The 20,953-nt window shown below is 45.8% G+C and overlaps 1 protein-coding gene across 1 annotated transcript in view; it reads right to left on the bottom strand.

Moving 5' to 3' along the window:
• Positions 1 to 18,263, bottom strand: part of DIS3L (DIS3 like exosome 3'-5' exoribonuclease) — an 86,129-nt gene extending 67,866 nt beyond the window's left edge. The window contains exons 1-2 of the mRNA XM_088452757.1: positions 18,032 to 18,263; positions 14,958 to 15,111 (exon numbers count right to left, since the gene is read on the bottom strand). Coding sequence (XP_088308883.1) covers positions 14,958 to 15,111; positions 18,032 to 18,158 — 281 coding nt within the window. The 5' untranslated portion in view covers positions 18,159 to 18,263. The remainder of the gene's footprint in view (positions 1 to 14,957; positions 15,112 to 18,031) is intronic.
• Positions 18,264 to 20,953: the final 2,690 nt, after the last annotated feature.

The raw sequence follows: 20,953 nt of genomic DNA, 5'->3' as shown, positions 1-20,953 counted from the left end.
AACACTTGTGGCGCCATATAAATAAATGATAGTAGTAGTAGTAGTAGTAGTAATAATTATTAATATTATTATAATACTTCAGCTAGTATAAAAAAAAAAATTATTATATATGCAGCACTCCTAGCGACTTGTAAATAACAACACTCTAAAGCAGCATGTAGTTCAGCAACGTTTCAGTGCTCTTTATTATAACACTTTCAGCAGGCTATAATAAAGAGAACTGAAACGTTACTCAACTGCATGCCACTTTAGAGTGTTATTTTTTACAAGTCGCTAGGAGTGCTGCATCCATTTGTGTATGTATTCAACTATCTTTGTGCGGGCACCCGGCACATTACTGTAATCTACAGGGAGAGCCGGACATTCTGTCGTATACTGTATGTATGTATGTATGTATGTATGTATGTATGTATGTATGCATGCATACACACACGTGACATGCAGTCAGGGGAGGCATACATTTTTTTTACATAAAATAGAATAAATAAATATTTACATTCCAACTTTCCAGAAACATAACAGAAAAGTAAACAATTTTCCTTTGAGTTTTATTCACTCTAACCAAACTTCAATTCAACATAAACAAAATAAATTAATGTAACCCTCAACATAATCTATATCTTTGCCCTTTACGTTAAACTTTTTCGACCCGTCCCCGTTTCTCTCCCCTTTCTATTTCCACACTCTTCCATGCCTCCATACACTCCCTCCACCACCATGCATTCCCCCATACACTCCCATTCTCTCACTCATTCATACCCATACACCCTACTTCTATAACAAGACAAAAGAAAACAGACAATAATGAAAAAAAAAAAGAAAAGGGACTAGAGGATAATTATAGCTCTAAAAATGTATGCAAAGCCATTCTAAACCAAAAAGCATTACATTTTTTTCTACGAGAAAAATGTGAAAAGACAGTTAGCCATTAAATTTGAGAAGGAGGAAATCATACACCACTCACTAAGGGGGTTTCAGCTGGTGCTATAATTAGGACCAGCTGACTGCATCTAACCTCCCCCTCTCCAACTTCCTTATCAATCTCACCTCGTGCAGAATTAGGCCCACCACCTCTCTGCAGGGAAGGACTTTACCTCTCAATGATACCCGACACTGTGCATTCCATACGTGATACCTAACTGCTAAGATAACTAGAAAGTTAGTGCTCAACTCAAAGCCCCATACCATTTAAATACTTCATAAGCCCATTCCGGGTAACTCAGCCCCGAAAGACAAGGTATACCTAAGGCGCTGGACACTGCTTTATAAACCCCCACATTAAAAAGGACACCGAAGAAAGAAGTGGTCCATGGTCTCTTCCTCTCCTAGACATTCCTCCCGTGGAAAACCACGATCAGAACTTCTAAACTTCAGGTTCCCTCTAACGTAATGTCTCCCTTGGAATGAGAGCCAGGCAATGTCTTTAAATTTCAAAGGGATCCTCTGAGAGTTAATTAATTAGAGATAATCCCTCCGAACATACATCCCCCGGGCAATCCCTCAGAGCGAATGGGACATGGAAGTGAGTTTGTAAGACCCTCTTCCCCAACTCCTTCCTATCGAGAACTCTTATATCCCCCACCTCCAAACCCTATCGTCCTATTACCCTCAGGCACTGAACCACATAGATCGGGAGGTAGCCTCTCCTTGCTGGGGCACTTTTCACTTGGCCTCCATCTAACCATGCTCCAAAGAAAGGGGACACCCTTCCCCTGAAACCATCTACCCACCGAGGGAGGGGGGGGCGCGGGGGGGTGGGGTGGAGGGGTCTCTAAATAGATGCCACCAATAATCATCTTTTGAAAAGTTGTCTCTAAAAGCATTATGGGGTTCAACATATCCAGTCCCCCCCCCCTCTGCTCTTGGCTTGAAGGTTATACCTCTCTTCACCATGTTCATTCTGTTTCCCCACACTAAAAAGAAAAAACACAGAAAATATCCTGAACCACATTGATTGTGGCAAGAATCATACATAGCTGGCGTACAAAAACATTGGGATCAAGTAGGTTTTGCACAAGTCAACCCTTTCCTTCTTAGTGAACTTCCACCCACTCCAGCTCTATATTTTCTTAGTTGCATCCTCCACCTTTTTATCCCAGTTTGCACTGACTTAGTCGCCTTGATCAAATTGGATGCCTAAAATTTTTATCTGGTGGATAGCCATGGGGAGGCTTGTCTGGGACGCAAATTTCTTCACCTGCCTCCCCCATCCAGAAAACTTCACACATGTTCTGATTTACAATGGAGCCCGAAGCTCCAGAATAGTCTCTGATCAGTTGGTCCACCTCACTTGCCTCTGCCATGGATGACCGAAACATAGTGACGTCATCAGCATAGGCTACCACCCTCAATGGCAGCTCTAGGGCCAGCTGCACCCCACTCCACCATACCACTCTTGACCCTTCTAATAAAAGGATCTATTGCACAAACATATAGAAGGGGGCTCAGGGGGCACCCCTGACGGACACCAGAGTCTACCAAGAAAGTAGGCCCTACCCAACCATTTACAAGTGGGAAGCTTTCGGCCTTCTTGTATAAAATACGAAGCCAATTAACCACCTTTACTGAGATTCCATACCTTTCCAGTAAAGTCCATAAGTACTCATGGCAGACTCGGTCAAAAGCCTTGGATTGATCCAACGGCAGCAAATACTTGCCCCTCTTCTCAGCCATACACCGCTCAATGACCTCCCGGACACCTAGGACAGCACTAAACGTACTTCGGCCCTTCACCGTACAGTGCTGAGAAGCGGAAAGCAACAGCTCGGAAAATTCCTTCAGCCTCTTATCGCCAGAATATTTCTGTCCATATTAAGAAGGGTTATGGGGCGCCAGTTCTCAATATGGGCTGGGTCTTTTCCTTTGGACAGTAAGAAAAGGGCAGATAATCTCATGGCTTCTATTAAACACCTCCACAAAATGTGGGGCCAAGACATCAGATAACTCAGTAGTTAAGCCATCTGGGCCTGGTGATTTTTTTTGTAGTTAACCCGTCAATTGTCTCTCTTTCCAAGCATTCAAGAGAATTATCTGGTTCCACAAGACTAGGTGACGAGAGATGAGGCGGCAACAGCCCAGCACTGCTTCTGTACAGTCAGACAAACCTTTTAGTGCTGGGGGTGGGGGTCACACCACGGACGGTGAGCTGCACAGAAAGAGAGATAATACAGGCATGCCTCCGAGTATATGGGGGGGGGCCTTGAGCACAGATGGACGCCTTGGATGTGTCATGTGACCAGGAAGTGCACTGCAGTGTTTAGAGATCAAAGCTCAGCAGCAACACTGTCTTCTGCAGATACGAGAATCAATGGACCCTAAAGCTTAGTGTAGTGAGTGGAGAGTTACAGTGAGTAGAGGGTGAAACAGGTTCCCAGCACTCAGACCCATCTCCATGTGTGCCTCCACAGCCATTGACCTCACAGCATGTCACCGATATATACAGTCAGGTCCATAAATATTGGGACATTGACAGATTTTTCTTATTTTGGCCTCTATTCACCACCTCAATGGTTTTGAAATGAAACAAACAAGATGTGCTTTAACTGCAGACTTTCAGATTTCATTTGAGGGTAATTACATCCAAATCGGGTGAACGGTGTAGGAATTACAACAGTTTCAATATGTGCCTCCCACTTTTTAAGGGACCAAAAGTAATGGGACTATCAACTCAAAAGCTATTTCATGGACAGGTGTGAACTATTCCCTCGTTATTTCATTACCATTAAGCAGGTAAAATGTCTGGAGTTGATTCTAGGTGTGACATTTGCATTTGGAATCAGTTGCTGTCGACTCTCAATATAAGATCCAAAGAGCTGTCACTATCAGTGAAGCAAGCCATCATTAGGCTGAAAAATCAAAACAAACCCATCAGAGAGATAGCAAAAACATTAGGTGTGGCCAAATCAACTGTTTGGAACATTCTTAAAAAGAAAGAACGCACCGGAGAGCTCAGCAACACCAAAAGACCCGGAAGACCACGGAAAACAACTGTGGTGGATGACAAAATAATTATTTCCTTGGTGAAGAAAAACCCCTTCACAACAGTTGGCCAAATCAAGAACACTCTCCAGGAGGTAGATGTATATGTGTCAAAGTCAACAATCAAGAGAAGACTTCACAAGAGTGAATATAGAGGGTTCACCACAAGATGCAAACCATTGGTGAGCCACAAAACAGGAAGACCAGATTAGAGTTTGCCAAACAACATCTAAAAAAGCCATTACAGTTCTGGAACAACATCCTATGGACAGATGAGACAAAGATCAACTTGAACCAGAGTGATGGGAAGAGAAGAGAAGGAAAGGAACTGCTCATGATCCAAAACATACCACCTCATCAGTGAAGCATGATGGTGGTAGTGTCATGGCGTGGGCATGTATGGCTGCCAATTGAACTGGTTCCCTTGTATTTATTGATGATGTGACTGCTGACAAAAGCAGCAGAATGAATTCTGAAGTGTTTCGAACAATATTATATGCTCACATTCAGTCAAATACTTCGGAAATCATTGGACGGCGCTTCACAGTGCAGATGGACAATGACCCGAAGCATACTGCAAAAGCAACCAAAGAGTTTTTTAAGGCTAAAAAGTGGAATGTTATGCAATGGCCAAGTCAATCCCCTGACCTAATTCCGATTGAGCATGCATTTCACTTGATGAAGACAAAACTGAAGGGAAAATGCCCCAAGAACAAGCAAGAACTGAAGACATTTGCAGTAGAGGCCTGGCAGAGCATCACCAGGGATGAAACCCAGTGTTTGGTGATGTCTATGCGTTCCAGACTTCAGGCTGTAATTGCCGGCAAAGGATTTACAACAAAGTATTAAAAAGTGAAAGTTAGATTTAGGATTGATAAGTTTGTCCCATTACTTTTGGCCCCTTAAAAAGTGGGAGGCACATATAGAAACCGTTGTCATTTCTACACCGTTCACCTGATTTGGATGTAATTACCCTCAAATTAAATCTGAAAGTCTGCAGTTAAATCATATCTTGTTTGTTTCATTTCAAAGCCATTGTGGTGGTGAATAGAGGCCAAAATATGAAAATTCTGTCAATGTCCCAATATTTATGGACCTGACTGTATATATCCTATATAGACAGTGGTGGTCACATGAATGGAGTCCATTAATCCAGCAGGATCTAGTGATATTAGCAGTGATAGTGGAAATGATATTACTGCGGTTCTTTCTGACTCCATCATGGAACACTCAGAAAGGGAAGCTGATGGAGGTCAACTATATTTCAGCATTCTCCTTTCCAAATATTACCATAGGTGTAAAAAGCATTTTATTAATCTTTCAATCAATTAGAAAATGTGCTAAAAACTAAATGAATAGACCGAGAAACCACAGCTCAATAAAGCAGTACAGGATTCACACAGCACGTCCCTGGGACTGGATACTGTCCATCAGCCTTCATAAGATGGGAGAGCTGTGAGCCTCACTGATAGCCATATTTGAACGGAAATCGTTACACAAATCAAATTTGTTGCAGAGATAAAGTGCATATTTATCATTCCTATGGCCACTTTGGATAAAGCCCTGTCTGTGGAGTGTGTAATGAATGTTAATTGTGTTTGTGTGTCTCTGGCCCAGCATGAGAAATTTAAATGTTGGAACGGACTCCCTTTGCCTTTATTAAATATGTTAACCCCTTCATCAATGTTATCACTAGCAAAACACAGTAATATATAATAGGCCCTATTCAGAGGTGCACGCTATTGCAGCCGCGACTACGTCTTTTACTGCGGCGCAACAGGGTCTTTATGCTAATGCAATGGCCGATGGTGTTCGGACAGACGTTCACCGACTGCAGCGCTTCTCCGCCACTGCTAATTAGGACCCCTCAATCATAAATGGACATTGGACTTGGTAATTATCTGGCTTGGAATACACAGCATTTGAGCACCAATTTATGGGACTTTTATTTGGTCCGGAGCACTCATGGACTAGAGATTATGGTGGATTGGATGACCGTTTTATTGATTGAATTCAATGTCTATGTTTTTTAATTATTAAATATTAATGTAATACATCTATTTACAGCGCTGTATTCTTGTTTCTCCATAGATTGTAGTATGGTCTATTATATCTCTCAGAAAAAGTGTAATGGATCGATATTGCTCTACGTTTTGGTAGAGGAGTGTCCACCGTGTTGTCCCAGTCTTTACCAGAAAATAGGATTTTTGGTACCTACCGTTGAATCCTTTTCTCCGAGTCAGGCTGGGGGACACTGGACCATGGTGTTGTAGGTGCAACCCCTGCTTCAGTACAACTTCAAAAGTGCCTGGTAAGGAGAAGCAATATTCAATGACACCGTCATACCGAAAAATAATAACGCACTGACGGTCATTCAGAACCGAAATCATAACTCATACTCAAAACGACTGAGCGTGAGGGAGGGAATGCAGTGTCCCCCAGCCTGACTCAGAGAAAAGGATTCAACGGTAGGTACCAAAAATCCTATTTTCTTTTTTTCTCTTTCATCTGGGCTGGGGGACACTGGACCATGGGACGTTCAAAAGCCGCCCCCAGGGGAGGGAACGCTCAGGTTGCCTGACTGGAGAACTGTACACCCAAAGTGGGCATCCCCGGAGGCAAAAATATGAAACCTATAGAATCTCACAAACGTGTGGACAGAGGACCAGCTAGCTGCACGACAAACTTGTTCAGCTGAGGCCCCAATAACGCACCGACCAGGAGGCCGCCACAGCCAGAGTGGAATGAGCAGACACCTTGGCTGGTGCCGGACGCCCCGCATCCAAATAAGCCCTAGAGATCACTGAGCGGAGCCATCTTACAATGGTCTGCTTTGTGGCTGGCCCACGCTTGCTGGTGTTGTAAAGGACCAATAAAGAGTCCGTGCGACGTAATTCCGAAGTTCTGTCTAAGTAAATCCGTAGGGCCCGGACTACGTCCAACAGTGAGACAAGATCATCCTGGTCCCTTGAAGGTGAGAAAACAGGAAAAACTATTTTCTGGTTCAAGTGAAAAGAAGAAACCACTTTCGGCTGAAAAGACAGAACCTGTCCTGAGGACCGCCCTGTCCTCATGGAAAATAAGAAAAGGTGGTTTGCAAGACAAAGCTCCCAACTCAGAGACCCGCCGAGCCGAGGCAATGGCCATAAGAAAAACCACTTTCCACGTGACAAACCGAAGTTCTACAGATTCTAATGGCTCAAACGGAGCTTGCTTCAGAGCCGACAGAACCAGGGGCAAATCCCAAGGCGCTACTGGCGGCTGAAACGAAGGCTGCACTCGCAAAACCCCCGGTAAAAAAAGTCTGCACCTCTGGAAGGAAAGCCAGACGCTATTGAAAATAAATTGACAGAGCTGAGACCTGTACCTTCAAAAGATTGAAGCCGCAAGCCGGCTTCCGTACCCCCCTGCAGAAAAGCTAACAGTCCTGGAAGGCGGAATTGGGCAGTATGCACTTTCCGCCGCTCACCACACATAATATAAACTTTCCAAACCCTGTGGTAATTCTGTGCCAAAACCTGCTTCCGCGCTCGGAGCATGGTACCGATGACTGAAGGGGAAATCCCCCTACCCTTTAAGAGCTCGGTTTCAACAACCAGGCCGTTAAAGCCAGCTGAGGCAGGCCCTCGTGACTGAATGGCCCCTGTTGATGGAGATCTGGACGCAGCAGAAGATGCCAACCTGGAGCTGCGGCTAGTTTGAGAATCGTGGCAAACCACGACCGGCGCGAACAGTTTGGAGCCACTAGGATTACTGACGCTTGCTGCTCTCTGACTCGACGGAGCACCCTTGGTAACATGGGAATTGGAGGAAAAATGTAGGCCAGACGGAAGTTCCAAGGAACTGTCATGGCATCTACACACAGGGCCAGATAAACGTCCCGGAGCTCCATCACATTTATTGATGCCAACCAGCTCTCCTGGAGACAGAGGGTCTACGTCACTGCACCCCAACCGCTGAGGCTTGCGTCTGTTGTGACTGATCCAGCTGGGAGTAACCAGGGACCGACCCTGGAGAAGTCAACCACCAGTGAAGTGATTGACGAGTGCTGACAGAATCAGCAATTGAGAGGAGAGGTCGTCCGAGCGGCCCATCCAATTCTGGAGAATCTCCCAGTGGAGAATCCGTGAATGGAAGCGGCCGTACTGGATGGTCTCGAAGGTAAAGACCATCGTACCCAGTAACTTCATGCCCAGCCAGACGGATGGCCGAGAAGCAGACAGCACTTTCCTGATCAATTCCTGGAGGGCCCGGGCTTTGGCCTCAGGCAAGAAACCTCTTTGCTGTGCTGTATCGAAGATCACCCCCAAGAACATCAGACGTTGGCACGGCATGATCTGACTCGTCTCGAGATTCAGTATCCACCCGCGATACTGTAACACCTGGACCGTGTGATCCAGGTGGAGCTGAAGTTGGGCAGCCGAATATGCCTTCACAAGTAAATCATCTAAGTAGGGTACGATTGTTATCCACTCGGAATGTAGCAGACTTGCCACCATTGCCATGATCTTCGTGCAGACACGTGGAGCAGTCGCGAGCCTGATGGGAGTGATTCCATACGAAACCGATAAACCTATAGGCTGGCATTCAAGACTCGTAAGTTTAATACTGGCCGATAAGTGCAGTTGGGTTTTCGAACCAGGAACAGGTTGGAGTAAAAACACCGTTTTTGTTGAGACTGTGGAACTGGAGCCATCACCCCCTCGGAAGAGAAGGAACCGATGGCCTTACACCAGGCTCTTCTTTTGTCCGGATCCTTGGGCAATGCCGTAGAAACGCTGCGGCGGTGGCCCCTTTAGGTCGATCACATAACCTCGGGAGACAACGCCTCTCACCCAGGCATCTGCTCCCGAAGCTACCCATCGCTCTTGGAAAAGGAGGAGACGGCCCTCCGACCGGAAGGGCCGAACTGTCAGGTATTCGGCTTCTCGGGTGCCCTAGCTCCTGGGCGCCTGAATGCACCCTAGAATATGGCCCGTGGGGCCGAACCTCTGCTGGGAAAAGACCACCCTCGGGCCGTTTGCCCTCTAACCGGAACCCCCCTCGAAAGGAAGAACGGAATTGTGAGCCCTTCTGCGGCACTACAGGCAGGAAGGTGCTTTTTCCACCTGTCGCTTGGGATATAATATCCAACTCGGGGCCGAACAGAACACCCCCGCAAAAGGGGAGAGCCTCTAAAGCGCGTTTAGACTTGGCGTCTGCCTCCCAGGCGCGGAGCCAAAGTGCCCTGCGCGCCGCGACTGCCGTAGCTGAGACTCTACAGGATATCTGCGCACCATCTTGTGCGGCCTCGCACACAGTCTGCTGCCGCACGAATCTGCTCCGCCAGTTCCAGTAACTCCTCTCTGAAAAAGTCCCCGGAAAGGCCTGCCACTAATTTGTCAGCCCACTTCTGCATGGCTCGAGAGACCTATGCAGAAGCCAATAATGGGCAAATAACCACCCCGGCACCCATAAAGATACTCCTGAGGCATCCTTCTAATTTCCTATCCAATGGATTCTTAAAGGATGCCGCCCCTTGGACCGGCAAAGCCGTGTGCTTGGCTAACCGAGCCACGGCCGCATCCACTCTCGGAGGCAGCTCCCACCTAGTGACCTGCTCCTGTGGAAACGAATACAGGGCTGCAAACTTACGAGGAGTAGCATACTTTTTCTCTGGGGTCTTCCAGGCTTCTTCAACAAGATCCGAAAGATCCTGAGAAGCCGGAAAGCAAATGAGACTCTTATGCCTCCGTTTAAACGGCCCCTCCACCTTCACGAGGCGTCAAGGTTCAGGCAGTCAAATGACTGTCGTAGCGTCATAATCAAATCCTCCACGCCCTGACTTGACGTGGAGTCTGAACCTTCCTCTTCGAGCAGAACCTCCTCTATCTGGAGTTCCCCCTCCTCCACGGGATCTTCCTCCAAGAAGCCCCTGGATGGTAGAGGACGCTTATGCGTAGTGCGCAATTTAGGATCCTCGAAGAAGCGTTCCATAGAGGAAGAAACCTTCTCGAAGCCTGCATCCGAGTGCTCCATGGTACGAACCCACGGAGCAGAGGGTCCTGGTAACCGACCCGCGCTACTGTGGGCGGGGATGGCAAAGTAGGGGCTGGCGCTCCTTGAGCCAGTTCCTCTCTCTGGCGAAGCAATATTACCAAGTCCAAGAGTAACCAGCTCATAACCTGCGCCTACGCGGGTTCCTCCATAACTGGAGTGGCTCCCCCCAGCTGCGCACAAGTGGGCTCCTGACTGTCCACGCACAAAGCACCTGTATCCAGCTGTCCACATGGTAGTTTAACCTGACACTGGGCACATGTAAAATATAAAGCTTTGGTAGGGGTATGGCCCTTTGTGGACTTTTTGTCCGTCATGTGAGCCCCCCTCCTTCCCTTTAGTGCTACCCTGCCGCAGCAGGAAGCTCAGGGGAGAAAAAGAAAGAGAAAGACAGAGAATGAATACACAACAATATAACTTGTGGAAAAGAATATACAACACTCCCCAGAGTTGAAAAACTACTTAGCTGCACCCTGCTGAGGAAAAGGAGTCTGAGATTTCTCTGTCCTTCCTCCATGCTGCCCGGCTTGTCCCACTATAAAGCTGTAAGCATCCCACGCAGCTTCCTGGAGTGTTGCACATAGCCACTGGAGAGCGGGGGGAACCAGCAGCCGATGGCTCCTCCCCCCGCTATGCTGAAGCAAGCCCAACGGCTTCTCCCTTCAAGTGCTACTCCCCTCTGTGGGGAAAGCACTTGGACTAACCCGCTCACCTGCGGGAGGTCTGTAATTGGCGCTCTCCCGACAGGAGCCACCGACAGGAAAACCTGGCAAGATGCGCCCGCCACCCAGGACCACACTCGACTGCCTGCACCTCTAACATGTAAGAGTTATAGATTTCAGTCAGTGCCAACTCCACGCCTTCCTACCTACAACCCCATGGTCCAATGTTCGAAATGCCCGCCAATCGCCACATGGTGAAGGAATGAGCAGCCATGCAGTCAAGAAAGTTGGTATATGGATTAGGGTTAGAAGGAGGAAATAATATGCATTTAGACCAGCTTTATGCCGCAATTTTCTGGTCGTCCACAACAGTGGATTCATTTTTATCAATTCCTGTATTTCCTGATCATGTTGATGAAGAAAGCATATTAATTCGCAATCCTCTAAAAAGCTTTGTTCTAATAAAATATTAGTATAATTCGAGGTTTGAAGCAGCCAATCTCGCAAGAGTCGCATGGTTATATGTTACAATATCTGGGAAGCTTATACCCCCATTAGACTTTGGCTGGTGATGTTTCCGTAGGGCTACTCTGGCTCGACCCCCTTTCCAAATAAATCTACAAATTAGTGTATTCATTTGAAGTTGATCAGCTTTTGTTAGAACTACTGGGAGTGATTGTAAAGGGTATGTTAAATTAGGAATAGCCACCATTTTTAAGAGCTTGGCTCTCCCTAGGACAGTGGAAGATGCTCCCACCCCGATATCCATGGCTAACGTTGTTATAGCTTTTTTAATATTCAAACCTATATAAATCAGTTATATTACGTGGTAAAATAATGCGTAAATAAGGGATGTGTTATTTAGCCCATTGAAGAAAAAATTGAAAGGCCCATCTAGGACACCCGATAGTGCCCGTAAGCGACATTGCAACTGATTTGTCCATATCAATATGAAGACCAGATATTGAGCCAAATTGGTTAAGTCTATTTAAGATAAGGGAAAGAGACTGTTCAGGATTGCCAATGTAAAGGAGGATATCATCAGTGAATGCTGAGATTTTTACCTCCTGTTGACCTATTTTGATGCCTTGAAAAGACTGCCTGTCTTGAAGAATTCTAAGTAGGGGGTCTAACGCTAAATTAAATAAAAGTGGGTATAGGGGACAACCCTGGCGGTTGCCCCTCTCCAAATATAAACAGGGTCCTACTATTTCATTAATTAGCAAATAAGTAGAGGGATTCAGATAGAAATAACGAACCAAGTCGATAAAACCTGTCTCGAAAGCCCTCTCCTCCAAAATTTTAAATAAATGTGGCCATAAAACCATGTCAAATGCTCTAAGAACATCCAAACTTAAAAGAATATTCTCACCACTGAACGAACCACCCGACGACACTCCTGCTGCTACTGCCGTCCATATGGCCTTCACCGCATGACGTCCCTGAACAAATCTTATCTGGTGTTCAGTTACTATATTGGGAAGAATTGTTTGAAGCCTTAAAGCCACGATTTTGGCCAAGAGCTTGAAATCAACGTTTAAAAGACTAATGGGTCTATAGGAAGATATCAAGCTCGGGTCTTTGTCAGACTTAGGCAAAAGAGTCATATAGACTTCGTTAAATGATGGATAAGGAGAATTATTTTCATGTATCGCCTTGAATAATTCCAACAGTGTCGGGGTAATATGTGGTTGTAACATACGATAATATTCTCCTGAGAGTCCATCTGGGCCCAGAGAGTGACCTTGGGGGAGCAGTGATATAGTCATATTAACTTCATCTATTGTGATGCTATCCGGCAGTGCTTCCCTTTGCTCTGAGATGAGTTTTGACAGCACCTCAATCAGTGAGAAGGGCGCTTTGAATTGTGGTATTAATAGGGGAGGAACGAAACAAGGTTTCAAAGTGTTCCTGAAATTGGGAAACTATTTCAGTAGACTCAGACAGTACATTCCCAGTGCAGGGGTGCTTTAATGTGTTGAATGCACGTTGTTTCCTAGGAGGCAGTAAATTATACTTTTGAGATGCAGAGTTTATGCTACAGGGAGCCACATCAATTACTTAATTATCAAATATGACGCACTGTGCATACCTAGAACAAATACTATATAAATGAAATGATATTATGACATGGACTTACTCATTTTATATGTTGCAATTTATGTGCTGATTACCTTTAGGCAATGCCTAATGCCAGTGCCCATGCAAAGGGTTGGTCCTTGACTAAAATACTTCTAACTTACAATCTTCACTTCACAAACTCTGCTGTTTAATTGGAGTATGGTACCAACTAAAAACAGTTGGTTGTATGAACCTTCTTTCATTCACAGCCCTGTCCTCAATAAGTATCACACATGTGGGTAACTATCTCCCACAATATACATTTCCTGAAATACTCTGTGCTGCTGCCAGCATTCTCTTGATCTGAGGGCTACAGGTGGTTTTATGACAAGCAAAACACGGTGATTGATTACAAAAATTATCACTTGATCCATTAAAAGGCACCTCAGGAAAAATCCATTTTACATATTTTAACGATAGAACTAGAGTACCATAAAATTAAAATAGAATAACATTTTAATTCAGCTAGCATTGGGATTGCTCTGTATCTATAAAAGACTGTTCTTAGCTTTTTCAAACTCAACCTCCTCATGTTAATTAGCATGAAAATAAATCTATAAAGAAATTCTCTTCCTTCCTCAGAATAGACTAAGACAATGATGATGCCCCAAGGATTACAGGATCCATTTCACACATTTAAATGGACACTCTCATACTTACAGTAGTAATATTTCCCAGCCTCTCAATCTGCAGCACGGCTAACAGCCTCCATTAATAATCCCCTTTCATTGTCTGAGGTGGCTCATTTCCTAGAGATGTCACAATTGACAGATCCATTTTATTTTAGACTCCCATTTGATTTAAGTATTGATTTCTTCCATTCTAATTGACTGGAAGTATAACCAGCTGAGCAGATCTCATCTACATTTGTATTATGTTATACCCCAGATCTCCAGCAACCTGACTGATAAGAGCACAGAGCCCCAACTGGAAGGTCACATTATACCCCTTTTCTACCAAAAATCCCGGGTCAGACCCGGGATTTACCCCATTTCCCGGGGCCCCTGTCATTCGGGAGGCTGTCTGTTACAGCTGTAACCTGGCAGGGAGAGATTACAGCCTCCATGTATGATGTGGGGATGGGATAAAAACCTGGAACAGTCCGGACCATATGGGGAGGCTGTAATCTCTCACTCGCCGGTGACAGCTGTCACAGACTGCCTCCCGAATGACAGCCAATCACCATGCAGGAAACGGGTCCCGGGTCGGAAGACCCGGGTAACCCGTTTCCACTGAGCCTGACCAGGGTTTTACCCGCGTAAAACCCTGCTCGAGACCTGGGAAGAAATGCCGGGTCAATCAACACATTTTTTCCTAGGACCCTTTTCCACTGACCCGCTATCTGGGTTGAGACTGCAATAACCCGGGTATTTTGGCCAGTGGAAAAGGGGTATTAGTCTCCAGTTCACTTTTCACACGTAACACTCATTCCCAGTGCCGAGTGTTTCTTCTCCCATCACGCAGGCGTTTGCAAGGGGAATGTTTGCAGAGGAATCCTGAGTGACTCCAGAAGCAGCCCTGGGGGGTGAAGTGTATCAGTACTATAAAAAGCAAACCGGGCTTCTTCAGTACAAAACTGGAAAAAACGTGAATAATGTTCAACCAATTGTGAACTTCATTAATGTGCTCATTTATTTATTGATCAATGCTTAGTTTCAGTCAGTCCGACTTTCTTTCCACATCAGATATAAACTGCATTAGGCTTATTAAATAGAAATTAGTCTGGGAAACCAATCTTTTAAAGCATTAGCTGAATGGTGCCAACACAATATACAACCTATAGAGTTTTGCATATGTTTTTGTTGGATTGAATAAGATAATTTTAAATAATTTATTCCGTATACACAGTATTGATGAATAAAGATTTAAGTTTTACCCCCCATCTTGGCAGATCCTTGTTTGCTTCCCACGCCTTATCAGATTGGGAGAAAATATAAACTAGCTAGTTAGGAGTTAAATGAACACTGATATGTCAAAATGCGTGCATTAAACTGCCGCGCACTAGTCTCTAGTGAGAAAAGTAAACGGAATGTTCATTTGGAGTGTTAACACCCTAAAGATACATAATACTGTATATTAAGAAAAAACAACAGTGACGCTAAATTGAAGGCATAAGAAATGGTAGACTTTGTCTACATTCCACATGACCTGATAATTTACCTGCGCCCTCGCTGATACTGTAACGCTTGGCATGCCGTCTGCATAAAGATGATGCCTCGTAACTCGGGGAACTCCAGCACCTCCTGGTAATCTTGCAGCACTTGGCAGTCCGGGACAACATAGTGTGTCAGCTCTTCAGACAAAAGCTTACCATCTTAACAGGAGCACAGAGAAATCAGTTAAGTACTAACAGATGACTCTGAGAATTGAATAATACTTACATTGTTAATCATTCCAGGGCAATGAATGAAACCGATGCCATAATGTAAAGGCAATAACATGATGCACAAGAGAAAGTATTGTGGCTTTTAATGTCCTTAATTATTGGATAGAGTTGCATATACGGTGTGACAATAATAAGAAAACATACTGAGTGATACAAACAGTGGTGCACGCGATATCGATAGGCACACAGAAAGTGAAGTATGAACAGGGGATTACGGATTACCTTTTAGGAAAAGTAGAATCAGTTTAGAGAAAGACACCCCAACATTACCCCCTTCCACACAGTATAAACTTTTCTGCTCATTTACTGGTGCAGAATATATTTACAGATGGTTTAACACACAAAATAAATATATAAATATATAAATATATATATATATATATATATATATATATATGTCATTTTTAAACTTTTTTTTTTGTTCAGAAATATATATTTGTTCACCGGTCATTATTTAGGACAAAACAGGCAAAATTGGGACACAAAATGATCAGTCATCATTCTGTGTGACACATACACTATGTATTCAACTGTATGTGGACATCCTTATGTGGGGATAGACATCAGAAACTGATGGTTGGCAACCATCGATGTTCCTGATTCAACGGAAATTACTTTTCCATCGAATAGCGGTTTCTAAAGTTTGCCAGCCTTCAGAGAACACTTTACATCGGATGCATACTTACCAACATTCAGTTGAATGTCGGTTTCTAAGCTTCTGCTGCGGGGGGGGAGGGGGCATGGCGTGACAGAATGGGGTATGGTGCAGCATTTATGTAGCATTGGGGGCTGGGCGTGTCCATGCAATTGCGTCCCCGCCCTATTCATAATGCCTAGATTAATGGCATTGTGAAACGGGCGAGTCCACGATGACACCATTCAGCATGAATCACGTCACCGCCCCCTCGCCCTGCTGCGGGCTTGTATGTATGGAAAGGTGGGAGGGTCCGTGGCGATGCAGGGGGTGGCGGCGGCTGGGAGATCTCCTTACTTTCCGGGGGGGGGGGGGGGTCTGGAGTGCCATCAGATGCTGCAGCTGAATGAAATAAGTCAGCCATCCCGGGAGAGAAGGCATGTGATGGCTGACTTATTTCATTCAGCTGCAGACACCCAGTTCTGGTCCGATGGTAACCAGCCATCACAATGCATGATTTGGTGTTGGAAGCCTGCCAACCATTCAATGTTGAGCTTCTGATATCCATCCCTACCCATATCTGACTGTTGAACAGATCATTCCAAAACCATGGGCATTGACATGTTGTTGGTCTCCGCTTTGCTACTATAACAACTGAGAAGGCTTTCAACTAGATTTTGGAACATGGCTGCAGGGTATTCGCATCCATCTAGCCATAAAAGCATTAGTGAGGTTGAGCACTGATGGGTGGTAAGGCCTGGCTGGTTCCAATTCATCACAAATGTGTTTGATGTGATTGAGGTCAGGGCTCTCTGAAGGTAAGCCAAATTCTTCCACACCAAACCAGTTGTTGGTGGAATTTACAGGAGCACTGGCATGCTGCAACAAAATAGGGCCTTCCCCAACCTATTGTCACAACAGGTTGGAACTACACCATGCTGTAGGACGTCACTGTATGCTGCAGCATTACGTTTTCCCTTAACTGGAATATTGAGGCCCAGGACAAACAGCCTGACACCATTATTCCTACTCCACCAACCTTTTCAGTTGGCAGAATGCAATTGGGCAAGACTCGTTCTCCTGGTATCCCAAATTCATCCGTCAGACAGACAAGTAGTAAGGCGGGATTTGACACTCCGGGGGCGATTCAAATTTTTTTTGAGCGTGATAATTAATGAGCGCCCAGTTTGCTATTCAATTGTTCTGGGCGCTCATTAATTATCGCCCTCTTCGCCGACTATCTGACGAGGTTTGGCCGTGTAAGTCTTAATTTCTGGTTAGGGCGCGCTATCTGCGGTTAGCGAGCCCTATCCAGGATATTTCAGACACATTTCTGCTCGCACCCTCCTGAGTGCGTGCTTGCAGAAATGCCGGCGCCAGCGGCTATCGCGCCCTGACAGAGCAACAATTGAATTGCTCCGTCGGGCATCTGTAAAAAAAAAAAAAAAAAGCAGCCGGCAGAACATTTGAATCGCCCCCGGAGGGAGATAAGGAGGAATAGTCACTCCATGCGTGTTAAAAAGCAGAGTCTACATTTTAACACTGATTTTTCCTCGCAGCTTCTGAGGCTGCAAGGAAAAATCCTGCCTCTGGTAATTAGCGCACGGGATAAACTAAGTGCAGCTACCTGAATCGGGCACTGCGATCAATTAGCTGCAGGGTAAACACCCCGCCCAGATTGCATTGCAATCATTAATACATAGGTCCCTAAGAGAAACGTGCAAGTATGAATAAGAAATGAATAAGAAGCTGGCCGAATAAGAAGCCAACTTCAGCCTCGTCAAGTATCAGTGAGGCAGCTGAATACATCATAGGAGCATACTGTCATTACCAAAACACAGGACCTAATTGTAAACATGCAAGATGCTTTCCATTCTTGGGTGCAATTTACCAAGTCAATACATGGGAACAAATAGTATCTAGACATCAACCATTTATGTACACAGGAAAATAACAGTAGAGGATCAAGTTCCCTTCTGGCAAACTCAAAGTGCAATCATCTGCCAACATGCAGAGCTAAAGGAAATGCAAACCATTACCTAGTGCTTAAACACGTGGGTATGTTAGTACTTTACCCTGCACTCTGTGCAACACACAGGGCATTTTATATAGTGTATAGACGACGCACATCTCAGTGGAGGAGAAAATCTATATATACTTATAGCACAGAGCCTACACTACTCATGTGACTGGGTAATGCTGTGTTATTGTCACCTCTCAGACAGGCTGAGCAGAGCGGGCTGCCGCAGCTGACGTCCTCCCGCAGGTAGTGTTCCCGCACGGCTCTCAGTGTCCTGCCGCGCTGCGTCTTCAGGTGTAGGATCCGCTCTGTCTTCAGCATGACTGCGGCCTATCATAAGGCAGAGCCGGGGACTTTCCTGAATCGATGTGCCGGGAAGCATGAAAGCTCAGTAGCGGTACCGGATGACACGCCCCCACAATGACACGCCCATTTACTAGCTGTTTTGAAACCTTTGAGGGAAACGCCCCTTTTAACTCTCTGTTAGATGATTTTCACCCCTTCCCACCCTGACCAAATATCCGTTTTTTTGGGATGTAACAGAACGGCAGACCCCCCCCCTCCCGCCACCCACAATAGTATATGCACTGATGGTTACCAGCTTAACTTCGCCCGGGGTGCCCTCATCCGTCCCTAGCATAGAGTATGTACACAGTCCTCTATAGCACAGGTTCTCAAACTCGGTCCTCAGGACCCCAAACAGTACATGTTTTCCACGTCTCCTCACAATGGCTGGGATGTTCTAAACGGAAAATGCGGTAAAAACCCTGTTTTCCGTATGTACCATCATCTGGCCGCCGACTCTCCGATGCGGATGGTAACGGTAGCTTTTGATGGCATTACCCTATAGAAGCCTATGGGCTTCTACCGCATCATGCTGGTATGAGGAATCCGATCAGATCCCTCCCAGCATGCCCCGCAGCCGCCACGTCAGTCTGCGCCAGGGCCGTAGAGAGCACCGCCGGGCCCAGGTAAAGAGGGGGCGTGACCTAACTTGAGAGAAGAAACCGTTTGCAGCGCTGCGTAGCTGGGAGGGGGCGCTGTGAGCCCCTCAGCCCTGCGCAAAGCCAGGGGGGGGCGCAATCAGTGTGATCGCTCCCCCCTCAGGCATAGAATATTGCTGTGGCTGCTGCTTAACAGCCGCGAGCAATCTCCCGCTGCATCCCAGCACACAGCGTGCTGGGCTGCTGCGAGGGAAAGAGGAGGGGTGGGGGCGGCACCGGACCTGGGCCCCTCTGGAAGCCCGGGCCCAGGTAAATTGAACCCACCCCCCCCTCCTCTCAGCGCCCTTGGTCTGCGCATGCGCAGATGGACTCCCGGGTCATAAACCCGGAAGTCCACGGTAAAAAGCGTTTCGCAAAGGACATCTATTATCGGAAGAGCTGTTCTTTGCGGTACTGATTGCATATGTTAGTACATACGCGATCAGTAGGGATGCAGTGACTGGCGGTAAGTAGCGCTACTGTTAGTACATCCCGGCAACTGTGGGACATATTCAATTAGAGACAAAAAGAGCAAGTCAGTATAGATGGAATTTACTGTTATACTGTCCCACTGCGTGGCCACGCTTGTTAGACTTTTCCAGGATTATGTATCCAATATCCTCTTGTCAGAAGGTAAGCGGCAAAAGTGGGGAAATGCTGGTTACACTGTGCAGGCGCCGAAGGTGTATATCTCGGAAGTGTGGAGAAGTCTGCGGCACTATGCAGACACTGCAATAATAAACTCCAAAGATGAACCGGGGGGTTAGAGACACTGTAAAGCCACTGCGGCTGTGAGTCTCGGCTATTGCATGAGTATTCAGTGCGGCTGACATAGCTCTCGTTCGGCTGCTCTCAAGTGCTCCTCCGGACAATCCCCCACCGTCTCTTCAGCAGATAAGTTAAGGGGTCAACGGGTTTCGTCCCATGGAAAGCTGGGATTTTTTCAAGCTTGGCATGTCTACAAAACGGGGATGATGCCCTCATTTTGTACAACTGTCCTGGTTGTGTGAGCAGACCCACAATAATTGTATGTGCACGTAAACCATCGGGTTTACATACATATCTGAATCAGGTCCTGTATTACTATGAGTTGCTGTTTGTACACCTATGGACAAAGTTACTGCGCGGACTGTATCTTTCTCTGGAATAAAAGCCTATTTGTTTTCAAGCACTTCAGTCTCTAGTGGCCACCTAAATCTGCCTGCTACACCATAGAGAATTCACTTTGCATAGGCCGTGCGTATACGCAGTTGTATGGTCGAGCCTGGCCATGGAAGCAATGTGACAGCATTCATTATCACGTTACGTTTTACTCATCACCGGGACAGGCTGTTTTGTGACTGCCCCTTTATAAATTTCTCCCCCAAAAATTCCAGAGCACCGTGATAGGCAACGATAATGAATGTTGATTTATGGGGCAGTAGAGCAAATCTTCATAAATAGGCCCCTGCGTTCTTCTGGGGGCTTGCAGTTTCTTTACGCTGTATGTGACTGCAGATTTTTTTGGATTCCTATAAATAAGCATTGATAATAAAAATATATCAGGGTGATAGTCTTATTACAGTCTTCTGTAGGAAAAATGTATTTTAAATTGATTAGCTGAGAGCTGGCTAGTGTTTACTTATTGCCCTAGGCTCAGTGTACAAGTTGTCTGTGGTTTTCTCACTTGAAGCATGGATCAAAGACTGGGTCTGTTTAACCCCACAGGGGGTCAGGCTTACAGGCCAAGGAGAGACAGACCAACCAGCAAGGTATCAAATCTTTCTTCTAGCCAGCTGAGCTTTAAACAGGATGAAGTGAGTAATTACCTAAACTCTGACGGGCATCTGTAGAAAAAAAAAAAAAAAAGCAGTCACAGTTACAGTCACCTAAACAATGGAAGGGTTAAACTATCCCAAGGGGGGGAGCGACCCAGAGCAGCCTGTGAAAAGGAATAAAAATGTGTGTTTGATATGAAACACTGGGCCTGATTCAGAGCCGCTCGTAAGCGGCCGCTCGTTCGTTCCGAGCGATGTTTGCACAACTGCGCATGCGTACGGCTCGTAATACGCATGCGCGAACCAGTCAGTGCGGCCAAAAATTGTTTGTTCGCTAAATAGTGAATGCCTGCTATTTTGAGTGACAGGAGGAGGC

Source organism: Taudactylus pleione, unplaced genomic scaffold, assembly GCF_031769625.1.
Source record: "Taudactylus pleione unplaced genomic scaffold, aTauple2 ptg000556l, whole genome shotgun sequence".
Classification (NCBI taxonomy): Eukaryota; Metazoa; Chordata; class Amphibia; order Anura; family Myobatrachidae; genus Taudactylus; species Taudactylus pleione.
The sequence above is the reverse complement of the archived record's forward strand: the minus strand, read 5'-3'. Positions and strand labels throughout refer to the sequence as shown.